General features: G+C 52.8%; 8 protein-coding genes across 8 annotated transcripts; 5 read left to right on the forward strand and 3 right to left on the reverse strand.

The window, feature by feature from the left end:
- Positions 1–86: 86 nt before the first annotated feature.
- On the forward strand, positions 87–1,091 carry MGL_2622 (uncharacterized protein; the record flags this gene model as incomplete). Its single annotated transcript, XM_001730188.1, has 1 exon — positions 87–1,091. The coding sequence occupies one exon, from the start codon at positions 87–89 to the stop codon at positions 1,089–1,091; it is 1,005 nt and encodes a 334-aa protein (XP_001730240.1).
- A 1,141-nt stretch (positions 1,092–2,232) lies between these two features.
- On the forward strand, positions 2,233–3,660 carry MGL_2623 (uncharacterized protein; the record flags this gene model as incomplete). The annotated part of the gene is made up of 3 exons (XM_001730189.1): positions 2,233–2,397; positions 2,445–3,535; positions 3,609–3,660. 3 exons carry the CDS (start codon positions 2,233–2,235, stop codon positions 3,658–3,660), a joined length of 1,308 nt encoding a protein of 435 aa, XP_001730241.1.
- Positions 3,661–4,221: 561 nt separating this feature from the next.
- On the reverse strand, positions 4,222–6,696 carry MGL_2624 (uncharacterized protein; the record flags this gene model as incomplete). Its single annotated transcript, XM_001730190.1, has 1 exon — positions 4,222–6,696. One exon carries the CDS (start codon positions 6,694–6,696, stop codon positions 4,222–4,224), a length of 2,475 nt encoding a protein of 824 aa, XP_001730242.1.
- A 531-nt stretch (positions 6,697–7,227) lies between these two features.
- Positions 7,228–8,541, forward strand: MGL_2625 (uncharacterized protein; the record flags this gene model as incomplete). The annotated part of the gene is made up of 1 exon (XM_001730191.1): positions 7,228–8,541. One exon carries the CDS (start codon positions 7,228–7,230, stop codon positions 8,539–8,541), a length of 1,314 nt encoding a protein of 437 aa, XP_001730243.1.
- A 1,624-nt stretch (positions 8,542–10,165) lies between these two features.
- On the forward strand, positions 10,166–11,851 carry MGL_2626 (uncharacterized protein; the record flags this gene model as incomplete). The annotated part of the gene is made up of 1 exon (XM_001730192.1): positions 10,166–11,851. One exon carries the CDS (start codon positions 10,166–10,168, stop codon positions 11,849–11,851), a length of 1,686 nt encoding a protein of 561 aa, XP_001730244.1.
- A 421-nt stretch (positions 11,852–12,272) lies between these two features.
- MGL_2627 (uncharacterized protein) lies at positions 12,273–15,413 on the reverse strand (the record flags this gene model as incomplete). Its single annotated transcript, XM_001730193.1, has 1 exon — positions 12,273–15,413. The coding sequence occupies one exon, from the start codon at positions 15,411–15,413 to the stop codon at positions 12,273–12,275; it is 3,141 nt and encodes a 1,046-aa protein (XP_001730245.1).
- A 51-nt stretch (positions 15,414–15,464) lies between these two features.
- Positions 15,465–16,195, forward strand: MGL_2628 (uncharacterized protein; the record flags this gene model as incomplete). The annotated part of the gene is made up of 2 exons (XM_001730194.1): positions 15,465–15,986; positions 16,067–16,195. The coding sequence occupies 2 exons, from the start codon at positions 15,465–15,467 to the stop codon at positions 16,193–16,195; spliced, it is 651 nt and encodes a 216-aa protein (XP_001730246.1).
- An 84-nt stretch (positions 16,196–16,279) lies between these two features.
- On the reverse strand, positions 16,280–17,875 carry MGL_2629 (uncharacterized protein; the record flags this gene model as incomplete). Its single annotated transcript, XM_001730195.1, has 1 exon — positions 16,280–17,875. One exon carries the CDS (start codon positions 17,873–17,875, stop codon positions 16,280–16,282), a length of 1,596 nt encoding a protein of 531 aa, XP_001730247.1.
- Positions 17,876–18,317: the final 442 nt, after the last annotated feature.

Here is an 18,317-nt window from a genome sequence, read left to right on the forward strand (position 1 = left end):
AGTCCCTGCGTCGTCCACGTGGGTCTGTGACTGGGCTGCGACTGTAGAACCACAGCGATCACAAGCGCTCCACACTCGTTTCGTTGATGTCTCGCACTGCAGCCGCGGTTGAAGACGAGACGGAAGCCATGCAGCAAGACGAGGTGGATGCACAAAATAACGAATATGAGCAGCAAGATGAGGAGATCGATTATGAAGAGGGTGAACCTGAGTCGGAAGGCGAGTATATGTCAGACTCGGAAGAATTCGACGAACTCGTGGATGAAATTGACGAGTCCGATTCGCCACCAGAGACAAATCGACGGGCTCGTCGGCAACCACTCCGAGTCAGGTTGACTCGCAAGAGTACCCCACAGTCGACTCCATCTCGACGAGCATCAACAAGTGCTCCACGTCGCTCGTCTCGCACGAAATCCACTCGAAGCTCCCATAAAAATGCCAGTCGCAAACAGCGTGATGTCTATACTGAGGAGCGCGACGAGGACGACGAGCTTGTTGGAGACGAAGATGAAGAAGAGGTCAATGAAGATAATATGAATGACGAGGAAGAGGAGGGAGACCTTCTTGATGAGAATGAGGATGACGACGAGGATGAAGATGAAGAGACAACTAGTGATATGCCCATGACGGCACGGCAAATCGCCAGAGCGAACCGGGCTCGCGGAATTGCTAATGAAGAGCTCATTGAGCTGCCTATGGAGGATTCGTCGCGCAAGAAGAAGCTTTCAGAGACGGAGCTGGCACTCCGTCGCTCTGAAACGGCGCGTCGACGACGAAATCAAAGTGAAAAGAAGCTCGAAGACGATAAGATCGAGACAATTAACCGTCTGCTTAAGAAACAAGCAGGCAAGGTGCGTGGTCGCGACAAATCTGAAGGAGATACTCAAGAAGAGTCGGCTGCGAAAAAGCCTCGTGATATGGCTGCGAATCATCCCCAACCGTTCTTTCGATACATACAACGAGCCGACCGCTCGATACTCGCTGTCCCACTGGGTCCGCCATTCCGTGACCCTGATGAGACAGAGGGGCTGTACGACTACACTTTGCGAACGGCATTTCGTATGTCGCGCGAGGCGTGGTCGCATTCGTAGGCGCACTTCTTTCACATTGGTAGACACGACTTGTCATGATGAACCTACATTCACCATCGTTTGCCATGTACGCTGTCCTGGAAGGGGCATCATTTTATCAACGCGATGCTCACAAATGGTGCCCGTGGCCCGATCGAAGCGGTAACTCGAGACAATTGTATAGCTCTGCTGTGTATTCGCCAGACGATTCACACCAGTAAAGCGGATTCTTGTGAGAAGTTCATCGCCTGGATTTGGCAATGCTTCATTTATTCGCATTGTTGCAGGTCGGCGTAAAAATGACATGTTCTCGAGCAAGATCTCCGGTTCAGCAAAACATGCATGCAATGCATGTCGGAGTGCACTGGCACTAAACAAGTATGTACGCCTTCCATGAAGCGAAATCGATGGGGTCCATGCACTGGGATCATCAGTGTTTCTTTTAAAAGACATAAGTCGTAATGGCGCGGCTGGTTCTGGTCCCGGTCGGAATGTGAACTGGATTTGCGAGTGGTAAACATGTTCTGGCTGTGCTGGCGACTTGGGTATCCCGCACTTGAGAACCTGCATGAATGGGTTCGATGGATTCACATCCATGCGATCCACAAGACCTCGTTCCATAAACTGTGGAAGGGTCTCGCGCAAGACTCGAATCGCTGCGCCGAGACGCACTTGGTACTCGTGCTCAGGCAGGGGTCCTGACTGTTTCGTAGTTTGTGTTGGTGAGAATGCAAGCAAGTGTCTCTCAGAAACTTTATGGAAGAGCTTCGATGAGTTAGCACCATAAAATTGCCGCATGTGACAATGTCTGAGGGTGTTGCGCGGCGTAGCCCAATGTGTTAGTGTTTCGTGCGCTCTCGAGGCTCGGAGGCCGTTTAGATAGGGTTAGCGAGGCGTGTGTCGTTTGCAAGCAGGTGCGTCCACTTTTGAGTGTGGAGAGAACGCCGCGCTTGCAACCCACCCAATCAAGCATGCGAGCGGCAGCTCGGCAGAGGGGGGGAGAGTGCACGCCGTCATGTCGATGTGGAGATCAGGTCTGCGGTCAGGCCAAGCACGCTGCCTGTGTTATGGCGACTGGCTTACGTATGCATGCCTAAAATATCTTTGATGCTACCCTGGCTACGTACCCTTGTCGTGAGATGGATTCGGATTGCGTTGCAACATGCACCAGACAGCCGCTGCGCGATATGCACCTGCGTGTGCGACGCTCGAAAAGCATGAAGTCGAGCGTATTCAACAGGCTAGAATGCTCGTTGTGGGTGCGGGTGGAATTGGGTGTGAGCTCCTAAAGGACCTAGTATTGGCTGGCGTGGGCCATCTGGATATTGTACGTATCATTCGCCATCGCAAGCACGTCGTAACTAACGTGCGCAGATTGATCTAGATACTATTGAGTTGTCGAACTTGAACCGTCAGTTTCTTTTCCAAAAACAGCACATCAACCAATCGAAAGCAAAGGTTGCTCGCGACGCTGCATCTGCGATGAATCCGGACGTCACGATCATTGCGCACCAGGCCAATATCAAGTCGCCTGAGTTCGATGTGTCGTACTATGCATCTTTCGACGTGGTATTAAGTGCACTCGACAATCTGGAGACACGAAGGTGGGTGAATCGTATGTGCGTTATGGCGCGTGTGCCGCTGATTGAGAGTGGCACAGCAGGTTTCCTCGGTCAGGTGCAGCCAATTCGACCTTCCTTCACCGAGTGCTATGACTGCACAGAACATCCCATGCCAACAACATATCCAGTCTGCACGATCCGCTCAACGCCATCGACACCCGTTCACTGCATCGTATGGGCAAAGAATTGGCTTTTCCCGCAGCTGTTCGGCGAAGTCGACCAGTCGGACGAGCATGAGCTAACAGAGGCTGCTAAGCGCGGTGAAGATGCAGTGGAGCTTCAGCGCCTGCGAAATGAAGCCCGCCAAATGCTAGTGCTACGTGATGAGCTCGTCGCTTCGTTACGTGCATCCTCAGGCATATCGCATGAAAGTGATGCTCCGCACGCCGTGTGTCAGCGCATTTTTAACAAGCTGTACCAAGTCGATATTGAGCGTCTTCTGGCGATGGATGAGATGTGGCAAAACCGCACGCGGCCAAAGCCGCTCACGTATAGTGATGCTCGTCACGCGATGCATACGGTGCCATCGGACGACCATACACTCCGGGATCGACGTCATCTCACCGTCGCAGAGAATGCCGCTTTGTTTACAGAGACCACTATTGCACTTGCGAGGCGTTCTTTATCTTCGGATGTGCCTATTTCATTTGACAAGGACGATGACGAAGCTTTAGGTTTTGTCACTGCCGCATCAAATCTTCGCGCCCATGTATACCACATCCCCGAGCAGACACGCTTCGATACTAAGCAGATTGCAGGCAATATCATTCCGGCGATCGCAACAACAAATGCTATTGTGGCCGGACTCGTGGTTGTGCAAGCCCTGCATATGCTGTCGGCTCGGTGGGCCGAGCTACGTGTCGTTGGCCTGGCTCGTCGATCGACGCGTCTATTCACGACATTTGCATGCGGCCAGCCAAATCCTCGATGTGGCGTATGCCAAGATGTCTATTGCCGCGCAGGCATAGATCCAGAGCAAACGACACTGCAGCATGCGATCGATGCTGCTCGCAAAGATCTAGGATACGACGCCGATGCCGAGATTTCGCTTGCGGCTGGCACACGCATCTTGTATGATGCAGACTTGGACGAGAATACCCACAAACTATTGCGTGATCTTAACGTGCACGTGGGTGATGTATTATCTGTGGTGGATGACAACGGAGCATGGCCGACAGTCCAGTTTGTCCTGGAAAAGGCCGAAACGCATGGCCATAAGAATGGATTGTTCGTGCTTCGAACGCCCGTGAAGCTGAGCAAGCGCGTTAGGATCGAAGTACCACCGCCTGCCGTGCCGGGAAACAGCGACCACGCGCCAGATCCAGGTGCAAATAAGGACGAGGATGACGTCTGTGTCGTTGAAGCACCCAGCGAGCCTGCACCCGACACGGCATCAAAACAAGCGCGAGCGAAGCGTTCACGCGACACAACCAAGGAAAATGAGGACCATCCATCCAAGCGGGCACGCCGACCCACTGTGCCGCCAGCAACGGATGTGATTGTACTTGACTAGCATCAAGTTCACAGCTTCAGGATATCATGATGACATCCCGCATCCACCGCGTATGAATAGCACCGGCTAAAGCAACCAAACCAACGACCCAGAATCCGAAGTGGAAATTGAACGGCCATGCATGTGCGTTGGGTCCTCCTTCGATACTCTTCGCCCATATGATACCACCGATAATCGGGCCAACACATCGTGCAAAACTGCTCATGGTCTGTGCAAGTCCATTCGCGAGTGGCACAAGGTGTGCAGGTGTCCAAGCATTCAGCAGGACCATGACGGCCGTGAAGGAGAGAATGTTGGCAAGCCATCTAATCGCGGCAAATAGGATCATACCAAGCATCACAGCCACATCAGTATTAGGTAACAGGAATGTGCGGAGGAACGGAAATAGCACGTAGCACGGCAGGTAAAGCAACACGCCCCACTGCAGTACGGCCAGGTGTGAAAGAGAGCCGTTGGGCGGACCAAAATTCGGGTATACTTGGAACTGGAACAACAATTGGCAGAACGTCATAGCAGCGATGAGTCCCGCGTAATGTGACGCTGTGAGGCCCAAGCCACCACTTGGCTCTGGCGTCACGAGAAATGCCATAAACACCTGGTCAAACATGGACGAATGGAACGACAGCACACCATAGTGGCCAATCACCACCAGAGGCAAGAGCCAGATTGGCGATGGTGAGACATTTGGCGCGGACACATCCGCCGTTGTGCTGTCCACGCTGTCGAGAGCACCACTCTGCGCATGGCTGTTGACATCCTCGTCAGCCTCCGCTGCGTTCACAGCAGATGATGGGCGCCTATACGCAGCAGATGTGTCATGGCCATTCATCCGGTGCAGCTTGTTGGATCGAGTAAAATGCATGGGCGGCACGTATGTCGATGAGAGTGTCGACGTAGGTCGTGTTTCGCTGCTCGATGTCGTCGGCAAATCAGCAGGTGCACTGTGTTCTGCATCAGAATGATGTTGCCCTTCGTCGTCCTCTTCTTCAGCTTCGTCGGCCTCTGCAATCGTGTTCCGATCATCGTCTTCCGGCACGTCCTCTGTGTTGGCTGCTGCAGCCACCCAAAGATCGGTAATCGAAAGAACAGTGTCGTCATTAGCAAGTACAAAACGCTCAACAAGTGATGCGCGTGGGTTCGCATTCTCATGGTCGAGTTCAGCGTGAGGCACATCATGATGTCCGGCATCATGAGGAACTGCAAAGTACGAGCTGGGATGTGCTGCTGATGATACGACAGACATGCGGCGCAGCATCGATTCACGATGCGCACGCGCTGGCTCCCCCTGGTACCCGTACGCTGAGCCAGACGAGATGGGACGCGTCCGCGGACCAAACGCCTGGGGCCAATGATGCGACCTGCGACTCCGGCTCCATGTTGAGCTAGCAAGTGACCAAGCACTACGATTCGGATCGGTCTCGTGCTCATGTTCGTGCCCAACTTCATGGTCACTCATAAGTCGAATCCTACCCGTGGCGGTCGGTGCATCGGACTCGAGAAAGAAACTCAGAATGGCACCGAGAATAGTGCTTGACGCCGCAAACATACACGGGAGGGCATACGGATGCGCATGTAGAAACGCACTACGCCCAAACAGCCAGGGAAACTTGATAGCTGGATGCTCTAGGACACCGCCCAGAATGGGGCCGACAATACCACCCATACCCCACCAAAAACCCATTTGAGCGTATGCGCGACCTTCGTTTGTCTCATCAGTGAGTGATCGCACGGCACCTCGGGCAACGCCGACGGCACCATTAAAGAAGCCCTGGGCAAGTCGAAAAAGAATAGCGAGTTGGAGATTCGGCGCAAGACCAAACGCAATAAGCGAGAGTGAGTTGCCGATAAGTGACATCTGCAAAACATACTTGCGTCCGTGTTTGTCAGCTACAGACGACCACATGAGCGACGTCAGGAACTGGGCGAAGAAAAAAATCGACGACAGAATACCAGCCCAAAATCCGACGCGACTTTCATCACCCAGCTGAAAATCATTCAGCATGAAAAACAAAAACGGTCCAGCCACACCTGATGAGCTGAATTCGCCAAAAATTAATAGACATAGCACCGTATACGGGAGCATTGGTATAGGTGTCGACTGCGGTACAGGTTGTACGGCAGGCAAAATCGATGGCACAGTTATTTGCGATACATTCAAGTACCGTGCCGGGTGTTCCCAGCCCTCTGGCATGCCACTTCCCCGATACCGCGCCGAAAACGTCGAGCTATTCCGGTATGACTCACGACCAAGCCAACGGCGCATACTGCTGAGTCCTGTCGAGACATCGCGCGGTCTCTGCTTGAACGAAAATGACCCCATTCTCGAACCGGCCGTGTCGGCGGCAGCTGAACCAGTTGAGGGTAGATGCAGCTCATCGTTTCGACTGCTTTCTCCAGTTGTTAGGCGAGAGGGGACTTGACGAGCGAGTGCTGCATCGAATGAGCCGTTGACTCCATGCTCGCCATGCTCATTGTTGAGAGCACCGTGCATCGGACAGTAATGGATCAGGCTGGCAGCTTTGAAGCAAGCACAAGAACGCGTGGCGACAAAACCCGAACCCGACACAAAAAGCTGTCGTGCCGGACGCACGCGAATGCTTTAAGTGTTGTTTGCCTGTCCCCCCATCCCTCTGCCCTGCCCTGCCTCCACCCCCCCCCCCCAGCAGCTACGCGCATGTGTCGGCCCAAAATCCTCGCTTGGATAGGTGGAGGGATAGCAGGATTTGTCCGCCTACGTGCGTGTGACAGGTGCGCGGAAGAGGCAATGACACACAACACGGTGGAGTACACGATTTGGTTCCTCAGCCTAGTAGGATATTGTGCTTTGCTCGCACAAGAAACACAGATCGCTGGTGTGGCGAATCAAGGCAACAGCACAGGTCTTCTGCTCCAAGCAACAGGCGCGAAGCGCCAGGCTCCAGGGACGACAACATAGGCGTGTTGACAAAAGGGCCCACGTTGGCACACATTCCCACCTATCCCACAACAGTCCCTCATACCTGAACATCTTCGTTCACGTCCCATGGCATCGGTCACGCCGGCTGGGCATGCCGCTGGACATTCGCAGGCTGGCACTGTCGAAGCACAGCAGGCTACACCCGAACAGATGGCCGAGATTCGACGGCTTGCACAAGTGATTGCGCGTCTGTTCTACGAAGACGGACATATTCTCGTGATGGACCAGCTCGTTAGTATCGCTGCGATTCCCGCAGAAGTGCTCGCTCGCCGTATTGGCATGCAGACGCGTGACTTGACGTCGCTGGCAACGAAACTCGTGCAAGACCGCATGATCAGTGTGCATCGGAACCAAGAAACTCGCGAAGGCCCGTTCCAGCGGCCCATCACACGTACATATTTTTACATGGACTACAAACATTTTCTAGACGTCACAAAATGGCGCATGATGGCCATGCGTCGACATATCGACACAAAATTGAGGAATGGACTTGACAACAAGGGATACGTGTGCCCGCGGTGCCGGCATTCATATTCAACACTGGAGGTAGCGCATCTCCTAGACCTGACGCGAAACATGTTCGTATGCGAAGTGCCGGGCTGTGGCACGGAGCTTGTCGATAATGAAGACGCAGAAGATGTGCGCAATTCCAAAGACACACTCACACGCTTCAATGAGCAGCTAAGCGTTGTACAGCGGTCTTTGCGCAGTGTCGAGGGTGTTGCACTTCCTTCGCTCGATATTCACGCATGGCTAGCGAAAAATAGCACATCCCCTCCGTGGCAGCATGAGATGGTTCGCAACGATGCTGCACTCGCACCAGGCTCCGTGTCTACGCCAGCACCCAAAGCGCCAGCTGTGCGTATAGAAATGGAGCATGATGTTGCACACGAAGAGGTGGAAAAGGAGAAACTGCGCACACTTGAAGAAGAGCGGCAGCGTGTGCAAAACACGCTGCCCTCTTGGCACCTTGCATCTACCGTGAGCGGGGAGCGGACCGGCCTCGGTGCATCCGAGTCACTCCGACGCGCAAATGCCAGTTCCAACGAATGGGATGATGTGAAGGAGGTGGTGCAAGACACGGGCACTGCTCAGGATGATGATGTGGACTATTATGCACGCTATGCATCACAGGCCCAGGAAGCAGCTGTCAACGCAAAGACAAGCACTAAGCGCGAGATCGATGGAAGCATGGGAACAGTAGACGTGGATGATACCAATGATCTCATGTCAAAACGTCCGAGGTATGATGATGGAGACAAGGACACACAGCGAACGGAAAACCACGTCCCAATCGACCAAAGTCGTCCAAATAGGGAGACTGATGACGTGGGTGATGATGGCGAAGATGAGATGGACGATATGGAGGACGTCATCTAAGTTGTTGGTGAGACGTCTTGTGGTAGTGGCGATTTGGGTGAATGAGCTTGCAATGGCTGCTTCGATAGTGCCAACATAGACTCAATCTCATTCCGACAAATATGACACACATACTGCCGCCTTGGCGCCCGACCGTGTCGGCGGTCTTGCTGCCGGGACTTTTGCACACTATCGCGCAAGTGCACTGCACATTCCAAACATAATGCGTGCGTGCAGGGGAAAAGAATCGTCATCGCAGGATTCGACATACAAATGGGACACTCAGCGCCATCTTCGCGCTCAGCATCAGCCAACATGGTTGCATTATGAAGAAGCGTGGCATTGACCACAAGTGGTTCTTGATACGAGTTTTCTCCGCCTGCCGTATTGCTCGGTCGCGGTGCCACCTGCTCCGTCGACAAAGGTGCAAGGCCAAACATTTCGTGCATCTGAAGACGCATGGAATTCAAACATGCGTACTGCGCAATCGGTGCAGCATGCCAGGACGACCCTGTTTGCCGAACCTCCCACACCGTCGTGATTGCATTGCGCCCCGGCAAGAGTGATAGGCCATCCTCGTCAAGCGCTTCCACGGAGACTGTCATTTGCATAGGAGTGGTCAAATCCCATGCATCGTCCAGCGACAGAGGGAATCTAATAACCACATCGTAGCCTGTGTGAATAAAACAAGACGCTAACCTCCAACCATGCGAATGTGTCGTCAAGGTAGGGGGTTTGCATACATTTGGGCCGACCCGGCGTGATGAAGCATGGAGAAAGAGGTCAATGCGTGCTTGAGGCGCGACACAATCACACGAGATCGACAGCGTGTGCGTCGGCACATCAAGTGCGAGCATGGATTTCACGTCAGGCGCGAAATCTATGTTGAGAGATGGCGACTGAGAAGGATCGTGCTCGTACAAGGTAGTACAATCACGATGCAGATTCACATACAACTGATAATATGAGAGGCTTTCTTGGCGTGCAGCCCCATCGATCCAATGCTCGAGCGTATTGGTCATGACGACATGCTCGTCGTATGCTGATGTGTCGGTTAAATCACCAACGTTAGGCCCGACTAGGCGGATAAGCGGATCTTTAGACACATTCTTTGTGTTAGCTGCACTGGTCTCGGGGTGCTCAGGCAGCTGGAAGTCGCCGTGCTCCGGCTCGCGCAGCATGGACGCCGTCACGGGCGGTGCTGCCCGTGCAGGATGCATTTCGATGGTATGATTCTCAGATTGGTTCTCAAGATCCGGTACAGTAAACCTTGGCCATCTGAATACATTGTGCCTGGTCCGCCACATACTTAAAATACACTACTAGCGCACAGGATCTCCTGTGTGGCGTCGGGAGGCAATTCATCTATGCCGAAACTGTGGAGCAAGAGACCCACTCCACACGCGCGATCGCGGTGTTTGCATGTGATATGTCAGCCTCCATAGGGCAGCGCGCACGGATTTTGGCGGGCAACTTTCTTAGGCAATACTTTTTTTTTCGTGCGGCGCACAGGATTTCTAATTTTTTTTCTTCAGGCCAAGCTTCTTTGAGCCCAGGAAGCTTGGGTGGCGTTGTGACAAGCAGACCACAGGCCGAGCATCTTTCTCCTGCATCACCGCGACAAACGCAAACATTCAACATCGTCATGGAATATCATGCTTCTGCACCACAGCGCATGGTGCTATGTGCCGATTGCGGGATTCCTATTGAGCCCAACAATGCAAATCGATGTGTGAATTGCCTGCGGAACAGCATTGACATCACAGAGTCGATTCCAAGGCAAGCGACCATCAACTTTTGCCGTAACTGTGAGCGGTACTTGAATCCGCCTAATACCTGGGTCATTGCGCAACTTGAGAGTCGTGAGCTTCTTGCTATTTGTCTCAAGAAGCTCCGTGGCCTCAAGTCTGTGCGTCTCGTCGATGCTAACTTTGTATGGACTGAGCCGCACAGTAAGCGCTTGCGCGTAAAACTCACGGTGCAGAAAGAGGTATACACGTCGACAATTCTCGAACGGTGTTTCGAAGTGGAAATTCTCGTCCAGTATGGACAGTGTCCTGACTGCACGCGACTTGCGGCCAAAAATATGTGGAAGGCCGCCGTGCAAGTACGGCAGAAAGTGGCACACAAACGTACCTTCTTATACCTAGAACAGCTGATCCTGAAGTACAATGCACACCGCGAGACTGTATCTGTCCAAGAAAAGAAAGATGGTCTCGACTTTTTCTATGTTCAGCGTGCACATGCGATTCGCATGTGCGAGTTCCTTGCGAGTGTTGTGCCAGTGAGGATGAACAAGTCCGAACAACTGATCAGTATGGATGTGCACACGAGTCAGAGCAACTACAAATTCACATACAGCGTAGAGATCGTGCCGTTGTGTAAAGACGACTTGATCTGCTTGCCACTTCATGTGGCGCGCTCTCTTGGCAACATTGGACAGTTTGTGCTTCCCTACCGTATAAGCAACGTCATCAAGCTCATTGATCCTGTGACGCTTCAAATGGCTGACTTGACGGCAGAAAAGTATTGGCGCGATCCATTCCCTGCACTGTGCTCCATACCAGAAATGGTCGAGTTCCTTGTGCTGGACATCGAGACGACAGGTACAATTGCTCATGGACCCCATGGGCAAAGCATGAGCAAGTTTATGGCAGCTGATGCGCAAGTCTCGCCGCTACATGCGAGCACGTTTGGCGAGTCAGATGCTGTGTACCATGTACGCACACATTTGGGCCATATCTTGAACCCTGGCGACACTGTCATGGGATACTATCTAGCGACGGCCAACTTCAATTCCGACGAATGGGATGCCATTCCAGAAGAGCGACGGCCAGACGTGGTGCTGGTAAAGAAGAGTTACCCAGAGCGCAAGCGCCGCTCGAAACGCAATTGGAAACTCAAGAGTATCGCCAAAGAAGCCGAGGACCCCAGCGCTGGCGAGCATGTTGTGGGTCGTGGTGCGCTTGGTCGCCGAGGTGGTCTAGATTCACAGCGTGTTGAGCGTGACTACGAGCAGTTCCTGCGTGACTTGGAGGAGGACGAAGAGATGCGCGCGAATGTCAATATGTACAAGGACAAGGAACGCATTGCACGTGACGAAGAGCGCCGTCGTCGTCGTGAAACTCGGTATCGTGATCCACAAGCTATGGAGGACGATGAGGACGACCAACAGCCGCCTCGCGACTCCTCATCTGCTATGGACTCGATGGATGATGGCGGTGCGACGACTGACAATGACAGTGAATATGGCTCCGATAGCGAACTGCCACGTGTGCAGCTGGATGAGCTGCTCGACGACATGGATGAAATGGCCATTGAGGAAGACTAAGATCTGCCAAAGTATATGAATGCAAGTCATTTTATTTTACTTGGTCTGTGTACAGCTCGTAAGAGCAGAGGGAGCAGGGGTGCACGAATCTAACAAACTTGTTACCATGGCTCACCGCGTCATAGTTATTGTCAAAAAAATATGGGACCTGGCCTGAGCGGTGGCTGATCACTTAGAGCGCATGTCTACTGTGATGCCGGACTCTCTGCCTACCATTCGCATGCGCAAAATCCCCTGAAGCTGTGCCATTTTGGCAGTCACTCGGCGGTCTTGACGACCTTGCCGCCTCGATGTCCTCCTCATAATCGCGTATGCCTCAAGTCTAATCGGCGTCAAGTGTGTCCTACTATACACGTAAGCCCAGGGAAACCCTATCCGATACATAGACGCTACCATGGCCGCAAATGAGCGTCCATAGAGTCTACAGATAGAGCGAGGGACTGAAGATGATCGAGTTCGGGCGCTCCAGCTTGACGAGGGCCTGCTCAAACTTGTGAACAAGCTCGTCATTCCCAATAGCCTTGGCCGCCATGGCCATTTGGCGCAGCAGTTCTTGCAGACGCCGAAAAGCTCGGATAATGGAGCCCTCAAACACATCTGTCATTTTGCAAATGTCTGCGAAGCGTGCACCTTGACACCATTGAAGAACAGCATCCATCAACTCAACCTTGAAACTTTGCACATACTCCTGCTCGACCACTGGAAGGCGGCATTCTACCGACACTTTTGCAATACGCCGCGCAGTATCCTGCAAGATGCGCAAGGGCGCAGCAAGGTCCTCCTTGAGACGAACAGGGTGCTCGCTGCGCTCGCCAAATACGAAGCAGGAAAGAAGCGCCGCACAGTGTTCAGGCAAAAGTTCGTTGAAAGTGCCGTTAAACATGAGCTCCGTTAGCAACAGCTCGTCACCTGTGCTAATTTCACAGGCGACGCGGCCTTTCTTCTCCACAATATCCTCGGACGATGTAAAGCCCAAGCGACGAAGCACACGTCGACGGCACTTTAGCTCGTCAAGCTGAAGCACATTGTGAGCAACATGAATTTGGTCCTGAATCGACTTGACCTGGTCGGCAGCTGCCTGCTTTGTCTTGTATAGCGCAAACAACTCCTCAAAGCGTGGCTTGTCCTGAGTAATCGGAGCCTGTTTCATTTTCGACTGCAGGATCTCCATCTTGCCAAGAAGTTGCTGGAACGACACGTCATCAATCTTCATGTCCTTGACAGGATCCAAGAGCGGCAGACCTGACGGGAAGCGTCGGCAGACCTCGGCAAGGTTCTTCCCGACCTGAGCGCGCGCATCGCGAAGTCGAAGGTCCTTCGGCAAAAACACGCGGATCCCACTGAGTTCCTCGACGTGTGACAAAAGGATTGGCACAACAAGCCATTCCCCGTTTCCATGGCTGCCTTTCGCAGGCGGCTCTATGCCTGAAAATGACGGCGCAGATTCCCGCTGCTTCGGCACGATAGTCCCAGCAGCACAATGGAGTAATACATCCAAAACGTATAGGCTGTGTGGCGGCGCACGGGGATCAAATTCCTGACCCTTGGGAGGCATGCGTTTGTGGTACGCGACAACAATGGCCCAGCCAAAATCGACGTCTTCATGCCGCACATTCACAAGACGACCAGCTTGAAGGAATGGCAGCGCATAACTCGGGTGTCGAAGAACTTCGCGCCGATCATCGTCCAGCTGTGCGAGTGTCTTGTGCATAGTATAGTAGGCGGCGATGTCGTCCTCGTCCGGCACGTGGATAGCGTCGCGGCGTTCCTCGGCATCGGCGAGCTTGGATTCAAGTTCCGGTACAGATGCGGCCTGTTGGAATTGGAAAAAACAATTCGTCAACATGTACTCGGGCGAAATGCCTTCTACACGCATAAGGTTCAGAATCATGTTGTAGCCGAGATGGAAGGCACTGTTCAACCGATCAGCCTCACCTTTGACCATGAGTTTCGCCGCTGATGGTTCGAGTTTTTCGTCAAACATCATGATCACAATGCCACGATCGTCCAGGCCACGACGTCCGGCACGCCCACTCATTTGAATAAACTCACCCGATGACAAGTTACGGAACTCATTGCCGTCCCATTTACGTACAGCCGTAAATACAACGGTTTTGGCAGGCATGTTGAGTCCAATACTAAAAGTCTCTGTGGCAAAAAGCACCTTGAGGAGTCCCTCCTGAAACAAGATTTCAATCACCTCTTTGAGAATGGGAAGCAGACCACCATGATGGATTCCAATACCTCGGCGAAGTAACGGCAGGATCTGCTCAATCTGAGGCAGGTTGCGATCATCCTCGCTCAAAGCGTCAATCGCATTGCGAAACACGGTCGATACCATCTCCTTCTCGTCATCTGTGTTAAACTCAAGCTTGCACATCTGCAAAGCGAGGGCCTCACATTGCCGCTTGCTGAATGCAAACACAATCACAGGATTGTACTGCTTGAGCATGATCATTTTGATGATCTTGTAGATGTCCGATGGACCAGACGTACCGCCGCCCTTCTTTGATTGGCCTTTGCGGCCTTTTCCGGATTCTGTGCTAGCAGGATCATCACCCCGAACTTCGGAAAGGGCACCCATCGCCTTTTGGAAGTTGTCTTCACGGAACACACCTTTTTCATCAACCACAAGGTGGATTCCCTGGCCACCCTCGGGGAACAAGTAGTGCTGCAGTGGTGTAGGCCGAAAATCGGTATACACGACATGGCATGGTTGTGCATGAATGTGTGCAATCCACTCGGCAAATTGCATTGCATTTGGGATGGTGGCGGACAGAAATACGTAGTGCACTTTGCGTGGAAGCAAAATGATAGTCTCTTCCCAGACGACACCTCGCTCCTTATCGCGCATGTAGTGGATTTCATCAAACACAACCCAGGCCACTTCACGCATGATTTCAGAGCCACGGTATAGCATGGAGCGGAGAATCTCTGTCGTCATCACAAGGCATGATGCACTAGGATTGATCGTGACATCGCCGGTCATAAGCCCTACGTCGCCGAACTCGGCGGAAAACTCACGATACTTTTGATTTGATAGAGCCTTGATTGGCGACGTGTAAACAACACGCTGACCATCACGCAGCGCCTGCGCAATCGCATACTCGGCGACGATCGTCTTACCAGCTGACGTGTGTGCCGAAACTAGAACACTCTCACTTCGCTCAATACAATAGACAGACGTGCGCTGGAATGGATCCAGCTCGAATGGCCACGAGCGTGATGGTGGATCGCGCGGGACATGTTTTGAAAGCGGCAAGTAGTCGTAGCCGGCTGGAATGGCTACTTGGTGGCGCACTGAGTGCGAGAGTTGCAGAGTTTCTGCCGCTTCAGCAGGTATCGAAGATTCGGTCCCGTCTCCCTCAGACTTGGTAGAATCCTTTGTAGATTTAGAATTTATTTCCGTATCATGGAGAGAAGGCACTTTCCTAGTGGCTTCAGCCGTGAACTCATCGGTCACAACAGCCGCTGGCTCCGTCGTGCGAACTTTCTTCGCGTCCGGTTTGCTCCCTGATGCAAGAGGAGCTTTTGACGCTGAATCAACGCCACGCTTACCCATGAGGTAACAATGCACTCACGACGCGAATCCAATGCTCTGTCGTGTAACGCAATGTTGTCTTGTCGCTGCCTGCTGCGCGAAGCAATGACTGACGAACGCGAAAAAAAAAAAATTGTTGTACATCGCGCGTCTGTGCTTATGACGATAAAGCGAGACCACGTGGCATTCTCGCTCAAAGCTGACGACGCGTCAACTTGCGACAGGCAGTTGCAAGTGACGAAGACCCCTTTCCTCTCAACAAAGCCCAGATTCATCCGTCGCTGTCTTATTTGTGGGGAAGCCATGCCATCAGAAAGTCGGCCATCTATGGCCATTGTGCCGCCTGCGCACCTTCCACGCACACAGACAGATGCACATTCGACTTTGCATCCAGAGACGGGAGTGCATGATGCCATGCGGCATGGATTGCGGAGTATGCGTGACGAAACGGCTGCCTCTGCATTTCATCCAATTCAGCATCGTCTTGAAAACTGGGATGAGACGCAAAGAAACTGGAAAATGACTATGAACAGGAACACGTTCGGTATGGGCATGCCGATGCGCATGATGATGGAACGCAAGTTTGTGTCGAGTGTACGTACAAAATGACCTAGCAAAAAGGAAGGAGAGAAGAGCATCCAACTGACATGGTTTTTCTTTTATCTTATGAGTAGATCCCACCCATGCCTGGTCGTCGTGTCGCGAATCTGCATTTAGATGTACTTGATGGACGTGACGAAGCCATTGAACCGGTTGACTTTCTACCCTGTACGTGTGACGAGTACTTGGATGATAAGCACTAAAAACTAACGCATTCATCCGCAGCTCAAGTATCTGGTGAACAGCGCGATATACATACGGCTATGGAGCGTGCTTGGCACGCATAACTACGCGGCTGGAGTTGCGTGGTTTCGTGACAAGAATGCATAAGCATCCCAGCGATGCAGCGTACGCGGCTGCAAGTGCGTCTTGTGTAGGGGGGGTATCATGGTGCGCGGTGCTGAATGGAATATGCGGGGCTCGCCATGGTCGCCTCCATGGGGATTGCCAATATCATTGACGGACTCAGAGCACCCGTTGTCGTCGTAACCGTCAACGCGCTCGTACATGAGCAAGTAGGGATTCTGAGCTTGCACATCGTCCCACGCGCATAGCTGTACGTTTTCATCCGATACTCGTGTCCATACACCATTAGGACGCCGTCGATATGACACGTAATGACCATAGTTGTGTGTGCCGTAGTGCGTCACGATAGCACGAAGCACGTACCATGTCGGCGTATGCGATGTAGACAAGCGTTTCATGGGATGGGACGAAAGTGACGACCCTGTAATAAACGGAGCTAAATTCAGACGTTCAGAAAACAGGACTCGTGCGTGATTCTTGCTAGCGCCGAATTGACCGAGAGAGAAAGACGAGCGGTTGACGTGAAGAAGCAGGATCCGTGGGGCTTTTGCGAGCATGATTTGCTTCGTCGCAGACGTACTCAGCACGCGCTCCTGCACGATACCGTCCAGAGCATGGGATGCCTCTAGCTCTGACTCATGCACACCGCTGCGAATCACCTTCGCAACTCTGTCGAGCTGTGCATCAAGAAGACGTATCTTCTTCAGCTGCCGAGCTGACTGACGGTGATCGATGGCCTGAGCATCCCTAGCAATCCGCTCGAGCTCGATGCGCTTCATTGTCGCTAGAAGACTGCACCGATGACAAACCCATTCAATGCCCTCGAGCTGCATCCAAGCACTGAGGCAGTACTCCAGCGTGCACGCGGCGCCTGGTACCACGAGGTCAATGTCGGTAAAGGAGAAATGGCGGATAGCTTCCATATAGCCACACTGGCCACACGAAGTACGTTGTGCGAGAGTGCCACGGAAAGGATTCGAGCTGTGGTCACCATCAAACCCAAGTTGCGTCCGCAAGCGGCCATGTACAATATGTGACGGGGCCGTGAGCACTTGCAACCCCACGCATGCTGCACGCAATGCATCTGAGCGAGCTTGTTGAACAGTGCCAAGTTCGGCATCAAGCGCTTCGACGAGCAAAACACAAAGCTCGTGTGCATCTTGCTGCTGCTGAGCAGAGAGGAGTGTGCGAATACCTTGAGAGTGAGAAGCGCGATGTTGTAGGGCTCGGCGAAGGTCGCGTGGTGCGACTGTCATGCGATGCGACTGTGGCGTGTTCAGCAAGACGAGAAGAGAGCGTAGGGCATCAGTTACGGGCGTGGCAACATGCCATCGACGTGACATGACAGTGACGTCGTCAAGGTACTGCGCAAGGTGTACGAGACTTGCGAGACTCTGTACAACACTGTTAAAGTAGCAATCTATGCTGGGATTCGACAAACCAACGTAGAAGCGCTTCTTGTCAGACAAAGTCAGTTGGAGAGCCGAGGTGCTTGCATGCGTATCGAGTGGTGGCGCTGGCTGCGTCAGGGGAGGGAAGAAGCGAAGTGGATCCAGACTTTGTGGCGACCAGGTCATGAATAAAAATGTTATGCAGGCTGCAAGAATCAGAGAGGCAGCAATAAAAAGGCACAGAGCCACGCGGGTGTCGACGGGAAGCGATGCGTTATGATCCACAGTGCGCGCGGTGCAATACACTGCTTTCACTGCCAGAGCGATGCATGCAGCGCTCCACGTCGTCATACAAAGAATAGGACGTGCGTGAAGCAGAAACAGTCACCTGGCGACCCTAGAAGCAAGAGGACGGACAGCGCGGGCGTGAAAGAAACAGGTGAATGACACGCCACTGGCTATACAAGGACGGTAAGTCGAAGTAGAATTCAAGGTGACCCTAGTGCACACTGATGAAGACAAAAATGCTCGTACAATCCAAAGGAGCCAGAGAAGCCGGAAACACGGTTGGGGTGGGGAGGCAAGGGTGTGAACAGAGTAGGATAGGACAATGCCACAATCCCAACAA

Source organism: Malassezia globosa, assembly GCF_000181695.2.
Source record: "Malassezia globosa CBS 7966 chromosome Unknown mgl_sf_6.1, whole genome shotgun sequence".
Taxonomy (NCBI): Eukaryota; Fungi; Basidiomycota; class Malasseziomycetes; order Malasseziales; family Malasseziaceae; genus Malassezia; species Malassezia globosa.